We start from the raw sequence: 23,597 nt of genomic DNA, 5'->3' as shown, positions 1-23,597 counted from the left end.
AAACCTGGTTACAGCCTGTCACAGGCATCTTTCTGTGGTTGGTAGGTTTGTTTTTAGCTTGTACTGGAACTTCCGGATGGTCTTTGAATTGCAGTTTTATTTGATATTTTGTAAAAACATTATTCTATAGAATATTTATTTCAACTGTTGCACATAAACAGTAGGCACCCAGAATACAGGCAACAACAGGAGAATCAATGGCAAAAAAATGAAAAAGACAATCTATGAAGAAAATAAAAAAGGGAATCTATATAAAAAAAAGAGAATTTATAAACAAAATCAAACAGAGAATCTATTAAGAGAAAATAAAAATGTTATTTATGTTCAAATTATTTGTTTATGAAATCTTATCTGGTAGTGTTGTTTTTATTGCATTGTCATACTTACAGATATGGGCAGTCAACTCTGATCCAGTTTGAGGACTTTGGCAACAGCAACGCCTTCAAAATACTGGAGAAGTACAGACAAAGGTACTGCTGCTTCAACGACGACATTCAAGGTGCGTGAAACCAGGAAAACAAGCTGCACAGTGAAATGGGCCTTAGTACATGTGTGTAAAGTGTCGACCCAGAATAGCCAGTGCAGTCCACACAGGCTAATCAGGGAAGACACTCCCCACTTTGTTTTATTTTTTTATTTATCGGAAAATGCCATATAGGCAAGTGTCGTCCCAAATTAGCTTGTGAAGACTGCGTAGGCTAATCTGGGACAACACTTTCGCACATGTAATAAGCCCAGTTTTCTCAGAAAGCAGCTATAATGTCATTAATGATAATGATAAATTATTATCATAGTACGAAAACTGTCTGATTATCTTCACTGGATCAAATGTGTTGTCAGTTTGAAAACGTCTGGGCTGTATTATGTTTTAGTTGTGTGCAGAAATCATGGTGTTAAACAAAGGCATCAAAGGCATTTCAATGAATCAAATGGCGTTGAAAATACTATGCTGGACTTTTTTTTACGTTGATAAGTTTATTGTTTATTGTCAAACGAGTAACATTCTCCAGTCTAGTTGTACATAGACAAGAACAATTAAAAGTTTAAAACAAATGTAAAAGTAGAAATTTAATTATCATAGTATTATATTCTTACAAATTTTAAGATTTTAAGAATGAAAGGAGGGCCTGAAATGAAGACTTCCAATTTTATATTTCTTAATAAATCAAATATAATCGATTTAATCAATCAAGACACACTGATGAATTTAATTTTTGGGATTGTACCGTTTTTGATTCTTACAGAAAATGCTTAAGCCTTATCTGGTTCTTTGTCTTAAAACTTACTTTATGACCTGCAGGTACAGCCTCAGTGGCAGCTGCTGGTATCTTTGCATCTCTGCGTATCACGAAAAAGAAACTCTCTGAAAATGTGTTTGTCATGCAGGGCGCCGGTGAGGTGAGTGATGTTTTGCAGTTGGCTGATTGTGGTTCTTGATGTGTTTCAATAATTGTGTAAAATATCCTGAGCCTTACTCATACTTCATTTTCCACTTTTATGGTATTTTACTTTTAAAGGAAGTCTCTTGTTATCAAAAATCCAGTGTAGGCTGGACATGTGGATTGCACAGGCTAAACAGAGCCTACACTTTACATTTATGCATTAAACCTTGTTATTTTCAGAGTGAGGCTCATATAGTAAAAATACTGTAAGAATATCAAGCGATACATTTTATTTAATTTTTCAATGAATTGAAAGCGAAACATTATATCTTTGATTTTCATTATCCTTAAGTTGTTTTGTTGTGTTTATGCATAAATTGTTGATACCGGTAGAATGTGCATTAAAATATACAAGCTGCTATATATGTGCTTTTATGGATTAAATAAGTTTCTTCTAAATAAATTTAGTTTAGGCCAAAAGTGTCCTCCATGATCAGCCTGTGTGGACTGCACAGGCTAGTCTTGGACAACACTTTACACCAGTTTTCCAAAACAAGGCGCATATAATGCATGAAGTGCAGCTTGAATATTCAAATGAGTATTACGTGTGACGAAACTTTGAATAAGAGATGCATAAGCACCACAAAACATCAATTAAGAAGAGAAACACATAAATACTTATAAAATGTCACAACATTATCCAGGCCAATATCGGTATTGCTAACCTGCTGGCCCTAGCCATGACAGAGGAGGGGACGCCCCTGCAGGAGGCCAGAGACAAGATCTGGATGGTGGACTCCAAGGGTCTCATTGTGCATGGGCGACCCTCGGGCGGCATCAGCGGACACAAGAAGGACTTTGCCAAGAAGCACAGACCCATCGATACGCTGGAAGAGGTAGTGAAGGTGGTCAAACCGACAGCAATTATTGGTGAGACAAAGTGGTGCTTATGAGTTTAACCAACAGACAAGGCATGGTACTATCTATTGTTGCTGTTTTGATATCTGTGTAATCTATTTATAAGTTTAGTGTGGCATTGAAGTTTTTGGGCATTCGTTATTTGATATAACTTTGACTTAATTGGGATTTCTTATTAATTTTTTTAAGCTCGGCATTTTCAGAGAAAACCCGAGGTATTGTCATAGCCAGCTCGTCGTGTCGTCCACCGTCCGCGTCGTGCTAAAACCTTAACATTTTGTTAAGGTTTTGAACATTTGCTCTAAAATCAGATTGCTTCCACCTACAACTTTGAAACTTCATATGTGGATGCACCTTAATGAGTTCTACACGCCACACCCATTTTTGGGTCACTAGGTCAAGGTCACTAACCTTAAAAAAAATCTGACAAGCTTTCATTTATTCAAAACTGCACCTGTAGCCGAGCGTGGCACCCGTTATGCGGTGCTCTTGTTTATTATTGGTCCAATTTGACTTATGGGTCAAACCAACAGCAATTATTGTAGAGCCTTGACTGAGTGATTGTCAAACGAACAGCAATTATTGCTGAGACTTTACTCAGTGTTGCTTACCGATGAAGCATGGTCTTGACTTCTACTTGGGCATGTTTATTGTTGCTAGTTTTATGCCCCCGGATCGAAAGATCGGGGGTATATTGTTTTTGGCCTGTCTCTCTGTCATTGTGTCAGTCAGTCATTGTATGTGTGTGTCACAAACTTTTACCTTGGTTAAAGTTTGATAACTTTTGCAATATTGAAGATAGCAATGTCATATTTGGCGTGCATGTGTATCTCATGGAGCTGCACATTTTGAGTGGTGAAAATTCAAGGTAAAGGTCATGCTTCAAGGTCAAAGGTCAAATATCATTGTATCTTTCATTCCTAAACTTTTTGAATATTGAAGATAGCAACTTGATATTTGGCATGCATGTGTATCTTATGGAGCTGCACATTTTGAGTGGCTAAAGGTCAAGGTCATCGTTCAAGGTCAAAGGTCAAATTTATGGCTTCAAAGCGGCGCAATAGCCCTGGCATTGTGTTTCTGACAAACACATCTCTTGTTTATCTATGTAATCTATTTATGAGTTGTGTCTAGCATTGAAGTTTTTGCGCATTTCCAATTCTATCTAACTATGACATTATTGGGAAATGTTATATATACAGTGTGAAAGAAGCTTAAGTTTATTTGAAAATCTATGCATGAAATATTTTAATTTTTACTAAGAAATAAAACATGGAAGAATTACAAATATGAACACAAATAAGGCAAATTGAAATAATTAAATAATTGAAATTAGATTTTAAGCAATTAAAATTTTGTATTTTATTTTAAAAACTCATTCGTATGCATTAGACAGGTACAATCATAGCATTTCTCTAGTATTCTGTAATCATGTGACAAATGGAACAAAGTATGAGAAAATGAAATGAAATTAACATAGAAATACAGTTTTATTGACAGTTTTACTGATTCATTACTTGGTTGCAAGAGCTTTCCAAGTGCTTGAAAATCAATGTATACCCTTAAAAGTGCTTGAAAGTTCTATGTTTACCCAGAGAAGTGCTTGAAAATTAATGTTTACCTTGAAAATTGCTTGAAAATCAATGTTGGCATTGAAAAATCCTTGAAAATTCATGTTTACCTTGAAAAATGCTTTAAAATCAATGTTTACCTTGTAAAGCGCTTTAAAATCCATGTGTCTGGAAAGTGCTTGAAAATAATCTCAAGTGCTTAAAAATGCTTATTTCTAGAACCTTGAAAAATGCTTCGAAAGTGCTTGAATTGGCCTGATAATTGAAAATCCATTTATAGGATTAGACTGATTTTAATATCATAAATACGTTACCTGTTATCTCTAGCTTACCCCTTTCCAAGGGAGTTATTTCATCCGGAAAATATTCAAGCGCTGGGAATCGTCCACCTCTATAAGAATCCAAATCAGGTTAAACATAGTACAATGCAACCTAACAGGAAATCAAGAACCACAACTCATCTTTCCTTTCCGGATAAAACCATGTGCACGCCTATTTTAGGCTCAGGACTTATGTGTTCTTTTCACTGTGTTTTTGGCGGAGTTTAAAAGGATAAAGTTTATTTATCTTTTATTTGTATCATTCGGTTTATATTTCTATACTTTTTGTTGCAGTAATTGTCATATTTCTGCTTTTGCTGGGTTTCTTTGTTTGCATCGTCACTCATGTACATGACGTCATGAGCACGTGAACCACGAGGAATTCGTGCCTATTCCCCAATAAGTAATTGAGGTCAATTGGACAGCGTTCTTTGTGTTTACATTTTGTGGTTTAACTTTTTATTTGAATTTATAATCATTAATTTGTTTTTTTGTAGGTTCTTTCTGTTTCTTTTATTTCAGAATGAACTTACAGGATAGAGGTTCTTGTGGTCATATCAAAGCAAGGTGGGATTCCCACGATACTTGCTTGGCATGTACCGGGTGCACATTTAATAACAAATGTGCGGTTTGCGATTTGTGGGCTTACGACGTATGGACAAAAGCAGGTCGCCGGAGGACGTCGATCAGCCGCAAACGCAACGAACCTCCATCCGACGTTGATTACCCGGTGACTCCACTGGTCAAGGATGACCAGCGGTTTTGTCAGTCACCGGGTACCGGGCAAGATGGTGTTGTTGTCAGTCGATCGTCATCAGATCTTATGACTCACACCATGCATACCGGCGACATTGATCATGGAACGACTGGATCAATGTCAGACCACATGGCAGCCGCCATTCTACGGTCTTTGTCCGGTGACGTAACCGGTCATAATATGACCGGCCGGTCACCGGTCCGGTCCGGTCCGGTCACCGGTCATGTCACCGGTCCGGTCCGGTCCGGTTATGTCACCGGTCCGGTCCGGTCACCGGTCCGGTCCGGTCACCGGTCCGGTCCGGTCATTGATCACCGGTCCGGTCCGGTCACCGGTCCGGTCCGGTCACCGGTCCGGTCCGGTCCGGTCCGGTCACCGGTCAACAGTCATCAGTTGGGCCTGCCACCGATAACACCAATCGCCGGTCAAGAAGAACTCGGTCTTCATCATCGGCGTATTCTTCTACATCCGATTCGTCGTCGAATAGATCGTCTTCATCAAGGAGTGGACATCGGGCACGCTCTTCTTCGTCGAGCAGTTATCATCGTCGCGGCGCTCATAAGCGATCACGTCGTCACTCACGGAGACGGTATTCCAAAAAATCTCGATCACATCGCAGCCGATCCACATCTCGACAGCGCAGCCGATCCAGATCTCGACATTGCAGGAAACGAGGACGTCGGCAACGTTCACGTAGACAGCATCGGACTTACCATACGTATAGTCGTTCACCATCGTGTTCCGTTATGGAATCGCATGTTTCCATGCCAAATGTGTCGGTTCCAACGTTGACTGCCACACGTATTGCATCTTCAGGAGCTCATCTCACTACTACGGCGTCAGTGTCAACACCACGAGTATCATCTACAGTATCTAGTCGTGTACTCCCTACAGCTACCCTGTCGAATCCTGATACACTATGGATACAGAATTCAGCGGGACATTTTGTACCGGTCAATGCTGATAATTTACCTTCTTCCGGTTTACATTATCAGTTTACTGACGTCGGGGATGATCATTCGCTGTTACCAGACAATTACAATCCGGTACAAGATATTCTCACTTCTGTTCCTGCTGATTCTATACAAACCGCTGGTGTTGTAGAGAGTGAGGCTGATTCAGATGCAGAATCTAATGTTGAGACGGATCAATATTTAGCTCCGATTGGTCAGATCTATGAACTGATGTTTCGTACTCTTGGTGTAGATTACTGTCCAAGACCTGCTGAACTGTCTTCAAATGCGACGATTTCTGTGACAGAACAACTTTTTCGTACATTTGATCCCAACAGGGTTATTAAGTCGACGGCTCGTCCTGACCCACGACTTCCCATTGGTTCTACTGTTCTATCTGTTCTTCAATCATTGGAATCAGCTAATAAGACTATTCCAAAACGAGGAGAAACATGGAAAATTCCTAAGGAACTAGCTGATCCAAAACACCAGGAAGGTAGTAAAAGTTACAAACCTCCTGTACCACATGCAACATCTGGGTTGGATTTTTCAAAACTTCCGGTTCCAGATCCGGACATAAGCAAGCTATCTCTTGTAATGCCAAGTGGTTCCAATTCAGTTTCTGTTCCGTTTTCAATGTTGGAAACTTGGGAAATGAGGGAACGTAGATCATTAGGTTTGACTAACCAAATTGACTTCATGCTAGCGACAATTTTACAAATGGTGTGTGATTGGTCGGAATCTGTTCCGGAGGAACTCCGTGATTTGTTAATTCATCTCTCACGGACCACACTGGCCTTATCTCACACTTCTGCTTCTTCAATGTCCGAGATGCTAAGGATTCGTAGAGATCTTATCCTTACTTCTTTACCTAAAGATTTTCTGTTGGAACCTGGTATGAACTCGCTCAGAACAGCTCCTCTCACATCAGGGTTTCTTTTTGGTGGAAGGATACAAGAAGCAATCACAGCTGACAAGGATGACCAACTTCATGCTTCTTTAGCTAGAAACAACTCTGGACAACGCCAAGGGGTCTTTAAGCATCCTGCTTCTAGGCCACCAGCAGTTCCAGCATTCAAGACGGCTAAGAGAAATAACCTTTTCTCTAAAAAGCCTTCTTTTAATCCACGGTCAGGTCCTAATAGGCAGTCTTCCTATAACAGACCTTCTTTGTCACACAAGTCTTCTAATAAAGATTCTGGGAAAAAGGGCAAACCCAAGCCGGGACAGAGGAATTTCAAACCTTCTACCGGCAGGGGCGCACCTCCTGCTTATCAGCCCTAGGTCCCTTCCCTTTCTACCGCCACAACCTCCGATGCCGGAAATACCAGTCGGGGCCAGACTTTTCCACTTCTCAAATCGATGGCTTCAAATTACTTCAGACGCATGGGTTCATTCTCTTGTGACAAAAGGCCTGACTTTTCAATTCGAAAAAAGGCCTCCACTTTCTCGCGTCCCTATAGAGCTGGTATCTCGGCATCCACATATTCCAGAGTCCATTCTCGGGCTCTTGGAAAAACAGGCGGTAGAAAGGGTTCAAGATCCTTATTCTCCAGGATTTTACAGTCGTCTTTTTCTTGTTCAAAAGAAAAATGGTTCCTGGAGACCAGTAATAGATTTAAAAGTGTTCAACATGTATCTCCTCAAACCAACTTTCAAAATGGAGACTCCTTCTTTCATACGGGAATCCATCAAACCCCTGCACTGGGGGGTGTCTTTGGATCTGGAAGATGCTTACTTCCATGTTCCTATACATCCCAACTACCGAAAGTACTTGCGATTCGCCTTTCAAGGCCAAGTCTACCAGTTCCGGTCTATGCCTTTCGGGTTGGCGACAGCCCCACGAGTTTTTACCAAACTAATGTCGGCAGTCGGATCACACCTCAGAGTTCACGGGATTATTCTTCTTCAGTATTTCGACGACTGGCTCTTACACCAGCTCGATCGTCAATTGCTTCTGTACAACCTAGAATTCTCTTGGAAGGAGCTCCTCTCGTTAGGGCTCCTTCTCAATGCAGACAAATCAGACCTCATTCCTTCACAGGACTTTACGTTTGTGGGAATGAATTTCTTGACCCACATCAATCGGGTCAGAGTGTCTATTCAACGTATATCAGACCTTCTGATGAAGGTCAACTGGGTTTTGTCCCAATCTCATATAACAGCTCAAGAATTCCTCTCTCTCAACGGTATCCTGAGCTCAGTAGCAGACTTTGTGCAGTTGGGACGTCTCTTCCTACGTCCTCTTCAGCACTATCTCTCAGCTTGTTGGAAATGGTCTCCAGGCAATCTATTAACACAGATTCCAATCCTTCCCTCCTTAAGGTCTCATCTTCAGTGGTGGCTAGACGAGGAGACTCTGTTGGCAGGAGTACCCCTTCTTCCCCCGCAACCGTCATTATATCTAATAACGGATGCGAGCAAGGAAGGGTGGGGTGCTCACCTGGAACCTCTCAGTCTGATAATTTCAGGGTTGTGGTCTCATCAGGAATCTCACCTTCATATCAACAATCTAGAAATGCGAGCAGTATTTCTAGCTGTATCTCATTTCCAATCACATCTTCGAGACTCTTGTGTGATGGTGTCAACAGACAACACATCTGTGGTGGCTTACATCCAGGCACAGGGGGGAACACATTCTCAATCCCTGTATCTGGAAACCAGAAAATTACTTGTTCTTTGCAAAACACTCAACATTCATCTGCTGGCAAAATATATACCAGGTCGCCTCAACGCCCTGGCGGATGGTTTGTCTCGCAAACACCAGTTACTTCCATCGGAGTGGACACTTCATCAAGAAGTGACCAACCAGATCTTTTTCAAGTTCGGTTATCCCCTGGTCGATCTATTTGCAACCAGACACAATCACAGACTTCCTCTGTATGTGAGTCCAGTTTACGATCCAGCAGCGTGGGCAATCGACGCGCTTTCGTTCGCATGGGACCAACTGGACGCTTACGCCTATCCCCCACCCATTCTAATTCCCCAAATATTGGGAAAAATCAGGGTGAGCTCTTGCAGGATACTCCTGATTGCCCCTTGGTGGCCCAGAAGATCTTGGTTCAACGATCTTCTCAGTCTCCTGTACGATTATCCCAGGAATCTTCCTCACAGGTCAGATCTTCTGTCTCAAAGCGGCAGACTACATGCGGACCCAAAAATGTTCCACTTACACGTCTGGCCGTTATCAGGCAATCTTTGCAGAAGAAATGTTTTTCTGTCAGGGCTTCAACCCTTGTTGCTTCGGCAAGGAGAAAATCCACCAGAGCAGTCTATGATGCTCGTTGGAAACTCTTCTCCAATTGGTGTTTTCGAGGGAAAATTAATCCCCTCAATCCCTCTGCTAGACGAATAGCGGATTTTCTCATTTATCTTTTTGATGATAAGAAACTTTCTCTTAGTTCCATCAAAGGATACAGATCTATGATTTCGCATACATTGGCTTTCACTAAGTCTTCACAAGTCTGTGCTGATCCAGCTATTTCAGAACTTGTTCGAGCTATGGAACTTAGTCGTCCTGTATCTCGTACACTTGCTCCTAAATGGGATTTAGCTTGTGTGCTTGGTTCCCTTATTAAGGCTCCCTATGAACCTCTTGATCAGGCTTCATTACAATTCCTAACATGGAAGACCGTTTTCCTTCTTACTATGGCTTCAGCCAAACGGAGAAGTGAAATTCATGCTCTTTCTATCGAGGATAGTCATCTTCGTTTTGACTCTTCTGATGGTTCTGTTACATTGTTGTGTCAGTCAGGATTCCTTGCTAAAAATCAACTCCCCTCTATGGCTTCCAAACCCTTCAAAGTTCCAAGTCTATCTAGAACTTGTGGACATGAAGATGATGATAGACTCCTTTGCCCGGTCAGGGCTTTGAAGTTCTACCTTAAAAAGGTAAAGTCTATTCGAGGTTCTCGCAAGAGACTTTTCATTCCATTAAAAGGGGGGGGCGATGTGTCTGCGGCTTCTATTTCTCGTTGGATAGCCTCGACTATAAGGAAAGCTTATTCTTCTCTTTCATCGAGGGATTTATCCCTGTATAAGATAAGACCGCATGAATTAAGAGCTCTTTCGGCTTCGTGGGCTTATATTAATCAGACCCCACTATCTGAAGTGCTTCAAGCTGCTTTCTGGAGGAATCCGACCACCTTCTCCTCTTTTTATCTTCGTTCTCTTGAGTGCCAACAAGACAATTTGTATAAGTTGGGTCCTCTTGTAGTGGCTCAAACTGTAGTTTCTTCTATGGCGTAAGTACACTGGTGCCATCCGAGAATTAAGTACTATACTGTACTAACAAAGATTATAAGAGGACTTGATTCTACTATCTCTGGCTGTAAACCCTCTATATGGGTTTTGCTGTGATGGGAAAAAATATGCGAACCTTCCCGCCGCAGCTGCAAAATCAGCTAGAGATAACAGGTAACGTATTTATGATATTAAAACAAATTTTCTTAAGTAAAATTCATTTTAATTATTAAATACTTACCTGTTATCGGTAAGTCCCACCTCCCACCCCGCTCATCGCCTTTTTATGTTTGCGTAAAGGAAAGATGAGTTGTGGTTCTTGATTTCCTGTTAGGTTGCATTGTACTATGTTTAACCTGATTTGGATTCTTATAGAGGTGGACGATTCCCAGCGCTTGAATATTTTCTGGATGAAATAACTCCCTTGGAAAGGGGTAAGCTAGAGATAACAGGTAAGTATTTAATAATTAAAATGAATTTTACTTAAGAAAATTTGTTTTAACATGGAAACAGTTTTCAACATAACCACTTAATATATGATAGGCCCAATACTGACAATAAAGTGGTTTTCAACATGGCTGCTTATATAATAGACCATTTGGTATCTCCTTAGGTCATATAAGTGGAAATTCAAAATGTGTCTAGTCATACTGTAAACTGACCTTATGTAAGCATTAGTCTTGTCAAATATATAGCTTTTGCACAATGCTTTTTTTTATATAAGGTCTAATGTATGGCTAAAAATTAGATGTGATACAAATAGTGCTTGAATTTTGCTTTTTGACCTTGAAATATGCATGAAACATTCATGATTGTTTTTATCTACAAATATCTGTATGAGCCCATGTTAGCTTATGATTATTTCTTATCTAAAGTGTCCACATAAGTCCATTGTTCACAGTTTTATCAAATCCCTGTGACCCTATGGGGAACGCTAGCTGTGGTTGATTGCAGGGGCGGCTGCGGTGCCCCATGCGTTCACGGAGACGATCCTTCGAGACATGGCAGCCTTCAATGAGCGACCAATCATCTTTGCCCTCTCCAATCCCACTAGCATGGCTGAGTGTACTGCAGAAGAAGCATACAATTTTACTGAGGTAACACACACCTGGGTCCTGACTGTGAGGTGAAAGGTCATGATATTGAGCCGCCCTCTGCAATAGCGGGGCTTAATGCATGTGCCTGTGTTGACACTTTCCACTTTCATTAAGTTTTTTCGACAAAAAGAAGTCTTTTCAAAACAAATATCCAGCGTAAGAGGATAGTGTTGTCCCTTCAGGCAGGGATAGAAATTAGTGGTTTTGTGTTAGCCTTGGGTTAGTTAATTCATTCCCAGGCAAGTCAATTTCAAAAGTTGGTAGTTGAACTTGGTAACTAGCAAAAAAAAAAAACTTGAAACATTTTTTCACAGTTTATTAATTAAAGGAATGAAGATTCAGACTCATAAAAAGGCATAAGGCATTTAGTCCTGTCAGTAATTATATATTGTGATAGTTGTTTTGTTAAAAGTAAGTAAGGCACTTGTATTTTTTTGCATGTTGATTTTTTTTCACTTGCAAAATGAAAAGCTTACTCCCAACTGGGAATTTTATATTTTTTATTTAAAACAATACATTTCTGCGCGCGCATTTCAATAAGCCAGCGGGGTGACAGCATAATTATGCATAATTACGCACTTCCGTTGCTTGAGAAAATGAGGAGGAGTAATTTACCTTGTCAATATCTATGTACATAGTCGACTTTTTTTAAGAAGACGTTTTGTCGGAAGATTTTTAATGATTTAGTATGTGTATGCATTTTAATAAACAACGGGTAACTAAAAAAAAAATAATTAAAAAAAAAATTAAATAAAACATTGACATCGAGCGCCTATGAACATAATCTAGATTGATATTAAATTCAGTCATCCATTTGTTAACTTTAAGAGCTGCTTTCGGCGTGGCTTTCTCCATAGTTTTTGGAGCTTGAAGTTTCGTTGCTGTCTCAGTGTCCTCGAACGCCGGCCTCTTCAGAAAATTGTCCACGGTTGATGAACGTTTTTGATCGTGCAGACAGAAAGATTTTTAGAAAGTCGCGATCACCGAGACGCTTATTAGCTGCAAGCGCCTAGCGAACCATAGCTCGTACCAGAGTAGCTTCCCTTGAATCGTACAACAACAACAATTGCGGCCGAATGTGTTTATGCAATTCTTTCAACACTTAAAACGTTTAATTAATCAAGATTTTGATCTTGAAAATGGGAGTTATGATTATAGAAGGTAATTATCTCTCAATACTTAAAGGATTTATGGAAAAACAGGTTTGAATAATCTGAATTTTTTACTCGAAGATAATTGCAAGCTTTATATTTTTTAACTTGCTATCCATAATTCTCACTCACATTTTGCGAGTATGCGAGCTAAGTTTCGGACCCCGGATGTATGCTTGGTTTTGTGCACCTTATTTTTTGCCCCAAAGTTCTAGAGATAGTTTCCTGTCTTGGCAACTTCCGTAAAAAGGATTTATCCATCCATGGTCAGGTAAATTGTAATGTATGGTATTGTAAATTTAGCATTGTTTTGCCAAAACTGGGAAAATGCATGTGCTAAAAGAATCATCCCAGATTAGCCTGTGCAATCTGCACAGGCTGATCAGGGACAACTCACTGCTTTGATGAAATTTGTCGTTTAAAGGAGGTCTTTCATAAACAAAAATCCAGTTTAAGCAAAAAGTGTCGTCTCTGATTAGCCTGTGCTGACTGCACAAGCTAATCTTGGTTGACACTTTACACACATGCATTCAGCCCATTCTCTAAGGATCTATTGATGAATGTTGTTCTTACTGTGATCCTGCTCTGTTAGGGTCGCTGTGTGTTTGCCAGTGGGAGCCCATTTGACCCTGTGGTCTACAAGGGCCAGACATTCTACCCTGGGCAGGGCAACAACGCCTACATCTTCCCAGGGGTGGCACTGGGCATCATCGCATTTAGGGTCCGACACATCCATGAGTCTATCTTCCTGAGGGCCGCACAGGTAAGTTTACATTTAATTTTAAACCTATTTATTTTTGCTGGATTGCACGAAAAGCCTCAAGCTTATTGAAAAGTCCATTTCCTGAGGAGAACCAGTAGTTGACATCTTTGGGAGAGATCTAAACAACCCTCCTACAGTGGGGATCGAACCCTTGACATTCTGGTTGCTAGGCAGACACCACATCTACTATGCCACCATGACTCACATGGGTAGGGGGATGTGTAGTTTTTATTAGCAACTGGGCTTGTTTGCAAGGTCTTTTTTATGCCCCCGTATCGAATGATCAGGGCTATATTGTTTTTGGCCTGTGTGTCTGTCAGTCTGTCATAAAACTTTAACCTTGGCCATAACTTTTGCAATATTAAAGTTAGCAACTTGATATTTGGCATGCATGTGCATCTCATGGAGCTGCACATTTTGAGTGTTGAAAGGTCAAGGTCATCCTTCAAGGTCAAAGTTCAAATTTATGGCTTCAAAGCGACGCAGTAGGGGGCATTGTGTTTCTGACAAACACATCTCTTGTTCTTTTCTATGAAAATACTGTATTATGTTATAAGTTTTAAGTATGTTTTGATCTTCAGCAATACTAACACTTACAAGATAATGTTTCATTGTGTACAATGTTCAACATGAAGAAATATTCTAAACTGCAGATTTAATTTTATCGATATTTAATATAATTGATATTTAATATGAACGAACAAATTTTAGAAAAATGATAACTTATCTGTGCAAAACACAAGACAATGAACATACTTATTGAGACTTGTGTAACGTACATTTTAACTGTACAGACTTATCAAAGACAATACTTTATGCCCATGCATTAAGCACAGTTTCCCCAGTGCAAGGCTCACATGAAAATCGCTATATGAAAACAGCATAAAACCAGAACAGTCTGTGGGTAACTTGCAATCTGTTTAGGTTGGAAGGCGAAATTGGGCTACGGATGTAAAGGAGCTTCTTTTTAAATATGGGTTCGGCTTTATTTGGCTCTCACAGGATGTTGGTGATATTGATTTATTCATTCTCCGTTTTAAACAACGCCTTACTGATTGTGCAACTCAAACCTGGCACGAAAATATAAATGACTCTTCAAGATGCGATACTTACAGACAATTTAAAAGTTTATTAAACATGGAACGATATTTAGACATAACAATGCCATTTCATTGCAGACAAGCGTTAGCGAGATTTCGTTGTTCAAGCCAAAGGTTTCAAATAGAGTTTGGTAGACAATTAGGAATACCAAGAAATCTTAGAATATGTGCACATTTTCAATTAGAAAATGAATCTGTAAAAACAGAAGATGAATATCATGTATTTTTTGAATGCTCTAAATATGCTGACATTAGGCAAATCTATTTGTATAATTGGTATCATGGCAGGCAAACTGTTTCAAATTTCTTTGATCTGTTAAGAAATGAAAATGAGTTTGTTATTAAAAAAATAGCCTTTTATGTTTACCATTAAATACATTCTTCATATGGAATGTAATACTTGTAGTGGTTTGTTTGTATTTGTTTTTTTTGTTTTCTCCATTCAATGATATTGTATATATATATATATATATATATATATATATATGTATATATATATATATATATATATATATATATATATATATATATATATATATATATATATATAGGTAGGGACAACTCTCTGTATTATCTGTATATATATATTTTGTAAACATGATGTATTATGGGCCGGAGGCCTTTGTTTACAATAAACTTACTTACGTTTTTAGGTTTTATGCTGTTTGCTGCTCGTCAGTAATAAAGGGGAGAAAATAAAAGCTTTCAAACTTTATATGAGCCATGATCTGTGAAAAGGGGGTTATACAGAAGTTTTATTTCCTTGTTCTCTCCAGACATGTGCTGGCTTGGTGACAGATGACCACCTGGCGCAGGGCCGTGTGTACCCGCCACTCTCTGAGATCCAGAACGTCAGCCTGTGCATCGCGACCGAGCTGGGCAACAACGTTTACAAGGAAGGCCTCGCGATGCAGTACCCGGAGCCGAAGGACAAGCAGGCACACATCAAGAGCTTGATGTACTCCACGGCGTATGAGAACTTTGAGCCTGACACCTGGGACTGGCCCGCCAAGTAGAGGAAAAGCCTTACAAATAGAGGGCAGGTAGTTTGTATTGACATACAGAATTATTATGTTCAGTGAAGCCCGTTTTGTTTTCGTTTTTTTTTGTAACATCTGGGACTGGCTTTCCAAATAGTGTGAATTTTTTTTTAAATAGATATTCATTCTGTTTAAGAAGACTCAATTGTTGTTGACATGTTTTTATCAATTTTTTAATGTATGTGCTGTTTCATTTTGTCATTTTGAAAATACAGAATAATTATGTTCACTATAGCCTTTATTGTTTGTGTTTTTTTATTATTATATCAGGCTTATTTTTCAAATGTATGTGTTGTTTCTTTTGGTCTTGACATCATGTCAAAGAAGAGGACTCCTTGCCTTTAAGCTTTAGGCATTGATGGTTTTGACAATTTGTAATAATGTTTTTTCTCTGAAATGTTGAGATTGTTTTTTTGTTTTGTTTTTGGAGACTCATTTTTGATGTTTTGGCCTTGATATAATTGTATGGTGATATGTTTTCAGACTTTGTATTTGTCAGATCAGTTTTTAAAAAAATACATAGTTTTAGAAATGGTTTAATTGATTGAATTGTATATTTTCTTAAAAGTTTACATTTTTGTTAGTGGATCCATTTTATGAAGTGCTTACAAAATGTTGTTGTTTGCAAAGTAATACATGTAAGAATGCTATAAAATGTTTTCAAGTTAAGAGTAGGCATTTCAGCAATCAAAACATTTTTAAATTGCATCCCCTTCCAAGGTTTTAGTCAGCTAAACCACTATTGATATGTTTTCTCTTTTCTTTTGAAAACATTAAATTTCTCATACTCTGTCACAAGCTTTGCTGTGAATAATTTGGGTTTTTTTGTCATGCGATGTTTGAACAGCAAATACATCAGTTGAAAAAAAAAGTGAACAACTGCCTTTAAGTTAATTAGAATTATCTTAGAGATGTTCTGACTTGTATTATTGTAATCATTATAAAATATTTAACCTTGTAGTTGTTATTTTATTCCTGTGACAATTATTAATTATCTGTTTAATCAATAAGTGTAGCATTCCCGGATGATATTTTTGATTTTATTATCAAAATCAATCATGAACAAATATTAGTGTTAATGTTTTATAATTGCCTACATGAAATTTTGCATGCATCCGATTCTTCAATCCAAGATACATATAATGTCTGTGCACGTTATCAAAAATATGAAACATTTCCTATTTCTATTTTATTTTACTTGCGCTTAAGTTAAACTGATATTTTGAGTTTCACAGAGCATTTGAAAGGTCTTTTAAACAAAAAATAAATTGTGACTGTTAATTTGTGAAGTCATACATGTGGCTTATGTTAACTTTTGTGTCTTTGAAACTCAATTCTATTAAATAATGTCTGCATAACATTCTTGAACTCGATGCCCTGTGTTGTTTACAATTTAATAATAATCTTAACGTCTTCTATAAAACTTGCCCATTAACTCGTTTAAGACAATAAATATATTATGTTAATACAATTAATGGTATTCTAGTTGGTCTTTCCTTGAATAATGTGTTACCCATCAAAACTTTTTGACATTTTTAAATAATTTGGCATGTTTAAAAATTGATTATCATATAATAAATCCATGTTTTTTAATACCGTATAATAAATGCATTTAAGGTGCTGTTTATGCACTGATGATAAAAACCTTCTGATAAAACTTAGCATTTATTAAATATCTTCCTTTAGTAAAAAAGTCTTTCATGTGCATTTTAATTAGTTTGTGTTCAATGTTTTCATTAATTTGTGTTCAATGTTTTCATCTATAGAACAACCCTCAAAGGTTGAGGACAATGTCATCCTTTGAATGGTAGAAGAGCCAATCAGCTTTTGTTTCACAGTATATGAAATATTGACCTTGACTGAACATTATGTTTCAAAATATAAAATGTCTTAATCCGAAACTGTTAACAAAAAATGTTATGTTTAGGAATGACAATGGTCATTATATTGTAATCTTTGATTTTCTATGTAGTATTGAGACTAAGATTGCTCTTAACAGTGTGTAGTGGTACATTGCTTAAAATGGACAATATTAGCCTTGTATTTGGCAAACTGGGCTTAATGCATGTGCAAAAAATGTCCCAGAAAAGCATGTGCAGTGAACATTGTCAGGGACAACACTTTTGGCCTAAACCTGATTTTCGTTTAGAAGAGACTTCTATAAAGGAAAAAATCTATTAAAGCTGTGTCATACCTGACTAGCCTCTAATCTAGGAGAACACTGCACATATTCATTAAGCCCTATCTTCCCAAACTGAGGTTCAGCTTGCTATGAGGGTTGCCCTAGCTGTTCATTTTGTACTAATGTTCTCCGTGTATCTCTTGTAGTGTAGAATTGCTTTGTCCCAAAACAGTATAAGTGGTACTGGTGCTTTCTCAAGGGTGGAAGTTATTTCTTGTTGTTTTATACTCATAGCATCATATAATGAAGAATATAAAAGTTACGGGTCTTTTATATGGGGCACCTTAGATGCAAACAGGGTTGGGAGTGCATGAGAAGCATAGATCTTTTCACTGTTAATATGCTTAACATTATATCTTAGGCAGTAACGTTGTTTGATGTGTAATAAATATTGGATAATTGCTCGGGTACAAAATCCGTTTTTTTTTTGCATTTCAGCTCATTTATTTCTGGTTTTTAAGGAAAAAAATGCACAAAAAATGTCCTTGCATTTTTGAGTTTTACAAGAGATTGCTTTCTTTCTTAATGGGTGAACTGTTTTAAAGCGGCTTTTGAAAACCTAAATCACAAAAAGGTGTTTATATAAACATTGTGTATGGGAACGAAAGCTATGGTTAGTGACTTTAAAATACTGTTTAAATGTTTCTTATTTTTGTAAAAAACAAAAATCCAAACATGTAGCAATTATGTTAAAATGCAATACCCTTATACAAAAACACTCATGGTAATAAAATCAGTAAATTAAAAAATTCGTGCTTCTACATCAAGTATTGAATAACAGTTGGAAGTAAAGATTTTATTATTACGGTAAATACGGTACTGATGTAATTTCACTTTTTAAAAAATGTTTTAGCCAGTTTACCCGAAGACATGATTAAGTGCATGTTAGAATGCCTGTCCTATATTTGTTCCTGCTGTACATTGGGTTAAGAGAGTTGATTATTTGCAATGATTCCTGTATTTAGTGAAAATTAAAAACAGAATCTATTTAAAACAAACCTATGAGAATTAATTTCAACTATTCCTTAATAAGTGGACTGTTAACTTTATTACTTGTGGTCGAAGTATTTTGTTTCATTAATTGGAGTTCTTTGTAAAAAAATAAGATATTTTGTAACTGATTCAATATTCTTATCTACTAGTATATTTTGTATTGCATATCCCTTTGCATGCTGGGAAATTTGTTGTCTGCTAAAATGTCATCTGCTGAATTTCTAAAATTAGCATTTTCTTCAATTTTTTTCAAAGAATACTATCAGAATAGCAAACAGTTTGGATCCTGATGAGACGCCACGTTTTGTGGCGTCTCATCTGGATCCAAACTGTTTGCAAAGGCTTTTAAAATTCGGTTCCAGCACTCAAAGAGATATAATCCTTACACTTGTACTGTGCTTCTATGATGCACACTGTACAGCCATTTTAATCGTCTGCTTTTGCTATTTTGCACTTGATGAAGTGGTCAATATTCATGCACAGTATGTGTCAAAAAACTTTTTTGTAAATTTATTATGTTTATTTAGAATAAAAATTGATCTTGTACTTGAATCTCTATCTTCATCAGAGCATTTGATCACAAACGATACTATTCATGATTACCGAGATTTTTACCACTTTTAGCACTGTTCACAAGTTTATTTATTACACAGAGAATTGTTCACACATTATGTTTAGTCTGTGTCTATGCTGGAAATTCTGTCATACAACACATTTAAGTAATAAATCCTTAATAATCAAATTTGTATCAAGTTTAATGTTCTTAAATATTAAAAAGTCAATAGCTTGCTGTTTTTTTTCATGGTCTTGATAGCATTGTGTGATTTATTTGATAGCTTTTACAATGTGTGTATGTGTTGTTGGTTTTTTGTATTGCCTTTGGCTTCTCAGCATGGTATAACACACGGTTGTCTGAAAGTATTTTGTATATTTGGTGTCAAAATAAAAAATTCTACAGAATTCTACAGGGTTTTTTCTCCCCAGCTTTTGGTGTTGTTTTATCTCTTAATATTATCGTTTTCTCACAGTTACTTTGCAAGCCTTTGTGGACTTTAAAATCACGTTGTACAACCGCTATAAAGATTATTTTGTTCTGATGTTTTAACTTTTTTTTTTCAATATCAGCTTTTCAACTGAAAACAGGTTGAAAGAAAATAAAAATGTTTTAGAGTTTTCAGCTCACCTTAGCCCTCTGTTTTGCTTTATTTTCATGAAACTTGGTCAGAACATTAATACCAATTATATCTGGGCCAAATTCAGAACTGGGTTACCAGGGGTAAAAAAACTACACCACAACTAAAGATGTACCCAATGTGCTGTGAAACAATAAGTCCAAGAGCTTTCTTGTTTAGAATATTACACCAGTTGGGCTTCGTGTATAAAGTTCCCTTAAATTAAACACTTTGGATCAAACTGAAATCTCAAACTGCAAGAGTCAGGGGTTTAATATTTAGTTTTTAACATTTGTATAGTGGCCGTCTAAACAGTTTTTAAAAACAAGAGGGCCATGATGGCCCTGAATCGCTCACCTGACTAACCAAATACAATCCCAACCCAGATTTCATCAAAATAAACATTCTAACCAAATTTCATGAAGATTGGATGAAAACTGTGACCTCTATTGTCTACACAAGGTTTTTCTAATATTTGACCTATTGACCTAGTTTTTGACCCCAGGTGACCCAAATACAATCCCAACCCAGATTTCACCAATATAAACATTCTGATAAAATTTTATAAAGATTGGATGAAAACTGTGACCTCTATTGCCTACACAAGGTTTTTCTATTATTTGACCTTGTGACCTAGTTTTTGACCCCAGATGACCCAAATACAATCCCAACCCAGATTTCTTCAAGACAAACATTCTGACCAAATTTCATGAAGATTGGATGAAAACTGTGACCTCTATTGTCTACACAAGGTTTTTCTATTATTTGACCTAGTGACCTAGTTTTTGACCCAAGATGACCCAAATACAATCCCAACCCAGATTTCATCAAGATAAGCATTCTGACTAAATTTTATAAAGATTGGATGAAAACTGCGACCTCTATTGTCTACGACTAATGGGGTTATTTACCCTCTGGACTTCGGTTAAAAACCATTGCCCGAGCACACTGCTTAACATAAAACTCTGTGTTAAAACAGCCGTAAACGGCCATACTATGGTCAGCCCGATTTAACTGGGCTGTACCAAATAATAATATAAAATACTTTGCAGTGTGGATGCGGTGCTTTGATAAAAATCTAGTTGTTTAAAAATAGCTTTACTTATAATAAAATTAGATGCGATATACACGCAATACTCAATATAAGCTGCATATTGTCTGAGCCTAACGCTGTTAAAAAGCAGCGTTTCTATTGGTTGAAAGGGTTATATAACGATGGCGCTGATTGGCGGAAATTTCTTAATTAAGAATTGCAAGTAGGTCAATCCGTTTTAAATAGCACAATTTCCCAGCAGACGACCTTGACATTGAGTGCACTTTATAAATCGTAAACAATAGAATTTCTGTGCAAGAAATATATGAATTGAAAGAAAAAGGATAATTACATCCAAAAGAACTTGAATTTTAATGAAATACATGAATTGTTTTATGGTAATAAATTACTATGTTGATATTGTATTGTTATTCTTCTTCTTATTATTAATATGATATTGTAATTGGATGTTTTAAAACGAAAGAGAAAGAGAGAGAATAGCCCAATTTTTATAAGTAAAGATGGTGAAAACACATATTGTTGTATGTGGCATCATCATTACTAGACCCAGTGTTCAGTAAATACTGCAATGTGTTTGTTGGAGTCTTTAGACTTTGTGATCTGTGTTTTAAATGTTAAAACAATATAGAATTACTTTAATTGTATGTTTCTATGAAAGACAAGAAATACAAGGAAGTGTAATGTTTGAAATACACAAAAATTATTAATATTTTAGGATTTTACACATCACAAAGTGGTTTAACATTGCCACTATGTATTAAATCTATGGATAGATGGGAATTGGTTGTTAGTGTTATATGTGATACAAAGAACTCTTAGCGATGGGATGATATAAAGATTAATAAACATTAATTAATTGGGAAGGAAGAGCCTGATTTCATAGCTCTAATAAGGAAAGGGGGATTTGCATGTAAACATGCAGTTATATAGAAATATAACAAAATTGTATTTGGTAATTGTATTTTAGTTTAAAATTATATTTTGTATTGTAATTGGTATGTATTCGTATATGTGGCACAATGTTGAACACTTGCAGACAGGGAATATAGCCGTAATGCTCCAACATAAGACCCTGTCTGTATGGAACTTAAGAAGTATTGGGCTATGAAGAAGAAACATCCCCCAGAGTGGCTTAAGACAATATTTAAAAGAAAGTCAATAGTAATATTTATATATTACATTTAATTACTTACTTGTCGCCAAAAAAACGGTTACCTCTATAGGGCCACGTAAGAACTATAAGGTACAACAATGTATTTTATAGTTAAAACTTAAACAAAACAAAGAAGTTTCTATATAAAAGTAGATTACATGTATGTACATTATGTACAAAGCTGCAAGCATTTATTAATAAGTAAAAAACATGATGCCACCCTGGGGGATTTAAAGAAAGGAGAGTTTTGGAAGTGTAGGCTGGTGTGGGTGGGGGGAGCCAGCAGGGGTAGTACTATTTGGGATTGGTACAAGGGAGGTAATTGTGGAGGTGAAGTTTTATGATAGTTGTGTCCCCTAGACCAGAGGGAGTGCACGGTAAATGGAAATTACAAAGTATAGTCTACACAAGGTCTTCAATTATTTGACCTAGTTTTTGACCTAGTGACCTAGTTTTTGACCCCAGGTGACCCAAATACAATCCCAACCCAGATTTCATCAAGATAAACATTCTGACCAAATTTCATAAAGATTGGATGAAAACTGTGACCTCTACTGTCTACACAAGCAAATTGTTGACGGATGCACACACGCATGCACGCACATACGGACGCCGGACATCACACAGTCACATAAGCTCACCATGTCACTTCGTGACAGGTGAGCTAATAATAACCCTGTGGTCAAAACTGGTCATGCTACATTGTACTGGCATTTGCAACTCGTTATTCAGAAAGACTTGTACAGTGAAATACCTCAAACAACAATGACATAATGTGTAGTATTTGGCATCTAACAGCATACAGTGATCATTTACTACATTAATACGTACCATGCTCCTGGGGTCAAAATTGGTCCTGTTTTTGAGGTGTGTGGTGAACTGTTTTATTTCATTTATTAAGTGTACATTAATTATTTTTTATTAAAACCACAAAGCACACAGCTTTGATATTTAGTATGTGGCATCATCAGATGTTGATGTTTTCCAAAGCTTGTTCATAACGAGGGGCACCACATTGCACAGTTGAGTGATCTAGGGCCATATTGGCCCTCTTGTTTTACATAGTTAACTATTTGAACATCCATATGACAGCATCTGTTAAACTCTAAACTGTTCTGGGAAAACTTTGCATTTCTAAGTAAATATACTTAGTGAACATACTGACATAACGTTAGTGGTAAGGGGAGAATTGGTGTAGAAATTCTGGTCAAGTTTGGATTCCAACTCATGATCCCTGTATTGTCACTTTGATAGTACACTGCTCCACTAGCCAAGGTAGCTGGGCATTGTAATATAATATTCAGTCTTTAGATGCAATTATTTTGCAAAGAAGTAATTCTCACTGAAAGAAACGTTGTCAACAACATTTGTAATGTTTTTGTTACTGCTTTCTGGTGGTTTATAGAGAAATATCAGTGAATTAAAACTGATAATTTTACTGTTTCAAACAATGAAAATTATCAGTGAAAATAATTTTCACTGTTTATGTTAAATGACGTCATTTTTTTTTACGAAATGACGTCATTTTCCCAGCGAAATTCTTTGGTTAAACTCTTTAACAATGTATATAAACTGTGAAAAAGAGCATAAGATAAAAAGAAAATTTGTTGGGTTTGGTGGTTTATAGATTTTAATGTGCCACTCGTGAAAATATTATTTTCTATGATCACTCGTGAATTAAAATGAATTAATCCACTGAATCCAGCAAATATCCTCTATGTATATTAAAAAAAAAAGAGACAAACAAAA

General features: G+C 37.0%; 1 protein-coding gene across 1 annotated transcript in view; it reads left to right on the top strand.

Annotated features, from left to right (window-relative positions):
* The window catches only part of LOC127852921 (NADP-dependent malic enzyme-like), a 29,649-nt gene extending 10,220 nt beyond the window's left edge, over window positions 1-19,429 (top strand). The window contains exons 7-12 of the mRNA XM_052386956.1: window positions 390-499; window positions 1,301-1,398; window positions 2,087-2,312; window positions 11,098-11,240; window positions 12,984-13,154; window positions 15,031-19,429. Coding sequence (XP_052242916.1) covers window positions 390-499; window positions 1,301-1,398; window positions 2,087-2,312; window positions 11,098-11,240; window positions 12,984-13,154; window positions 15,031-15,270 — 988 coding nt within the window. The 3' untranslated portion in view covers window positions 15,271-19,429. The remainder of the gene's footprint in view (window positions 1-389; window positions 500-1,300; window positions 1,399-2,086; window positions 2,313-11,097; window positions 11,241-12,983; window positions 13,155-15,030) is intronic.
* The last annotated feature ends 4,168 nt before the right edge of the window (window positions 19,430-23,597 follow it).

The sequence above is a fragment of the Dreissena polymorpha genome, chromosome 12 (genome assembly GCF_020536995.1).
Source record: "Dreissena polymorpha isolate Duluth1 chromosome 12, UMN_Dpol_1.0, whole genome shotgun sequence".
Taxonomy (NCBI): domain Eukaryota; kingdom Metazoa; phylum Mollusca; class Bivalvia; order Myida; family Dreissenidae; genus Dreissena; species Dreissena polymorpha.
This window is presented reverse-complemented; position numbering and strand designations above follow the sequence as displayed.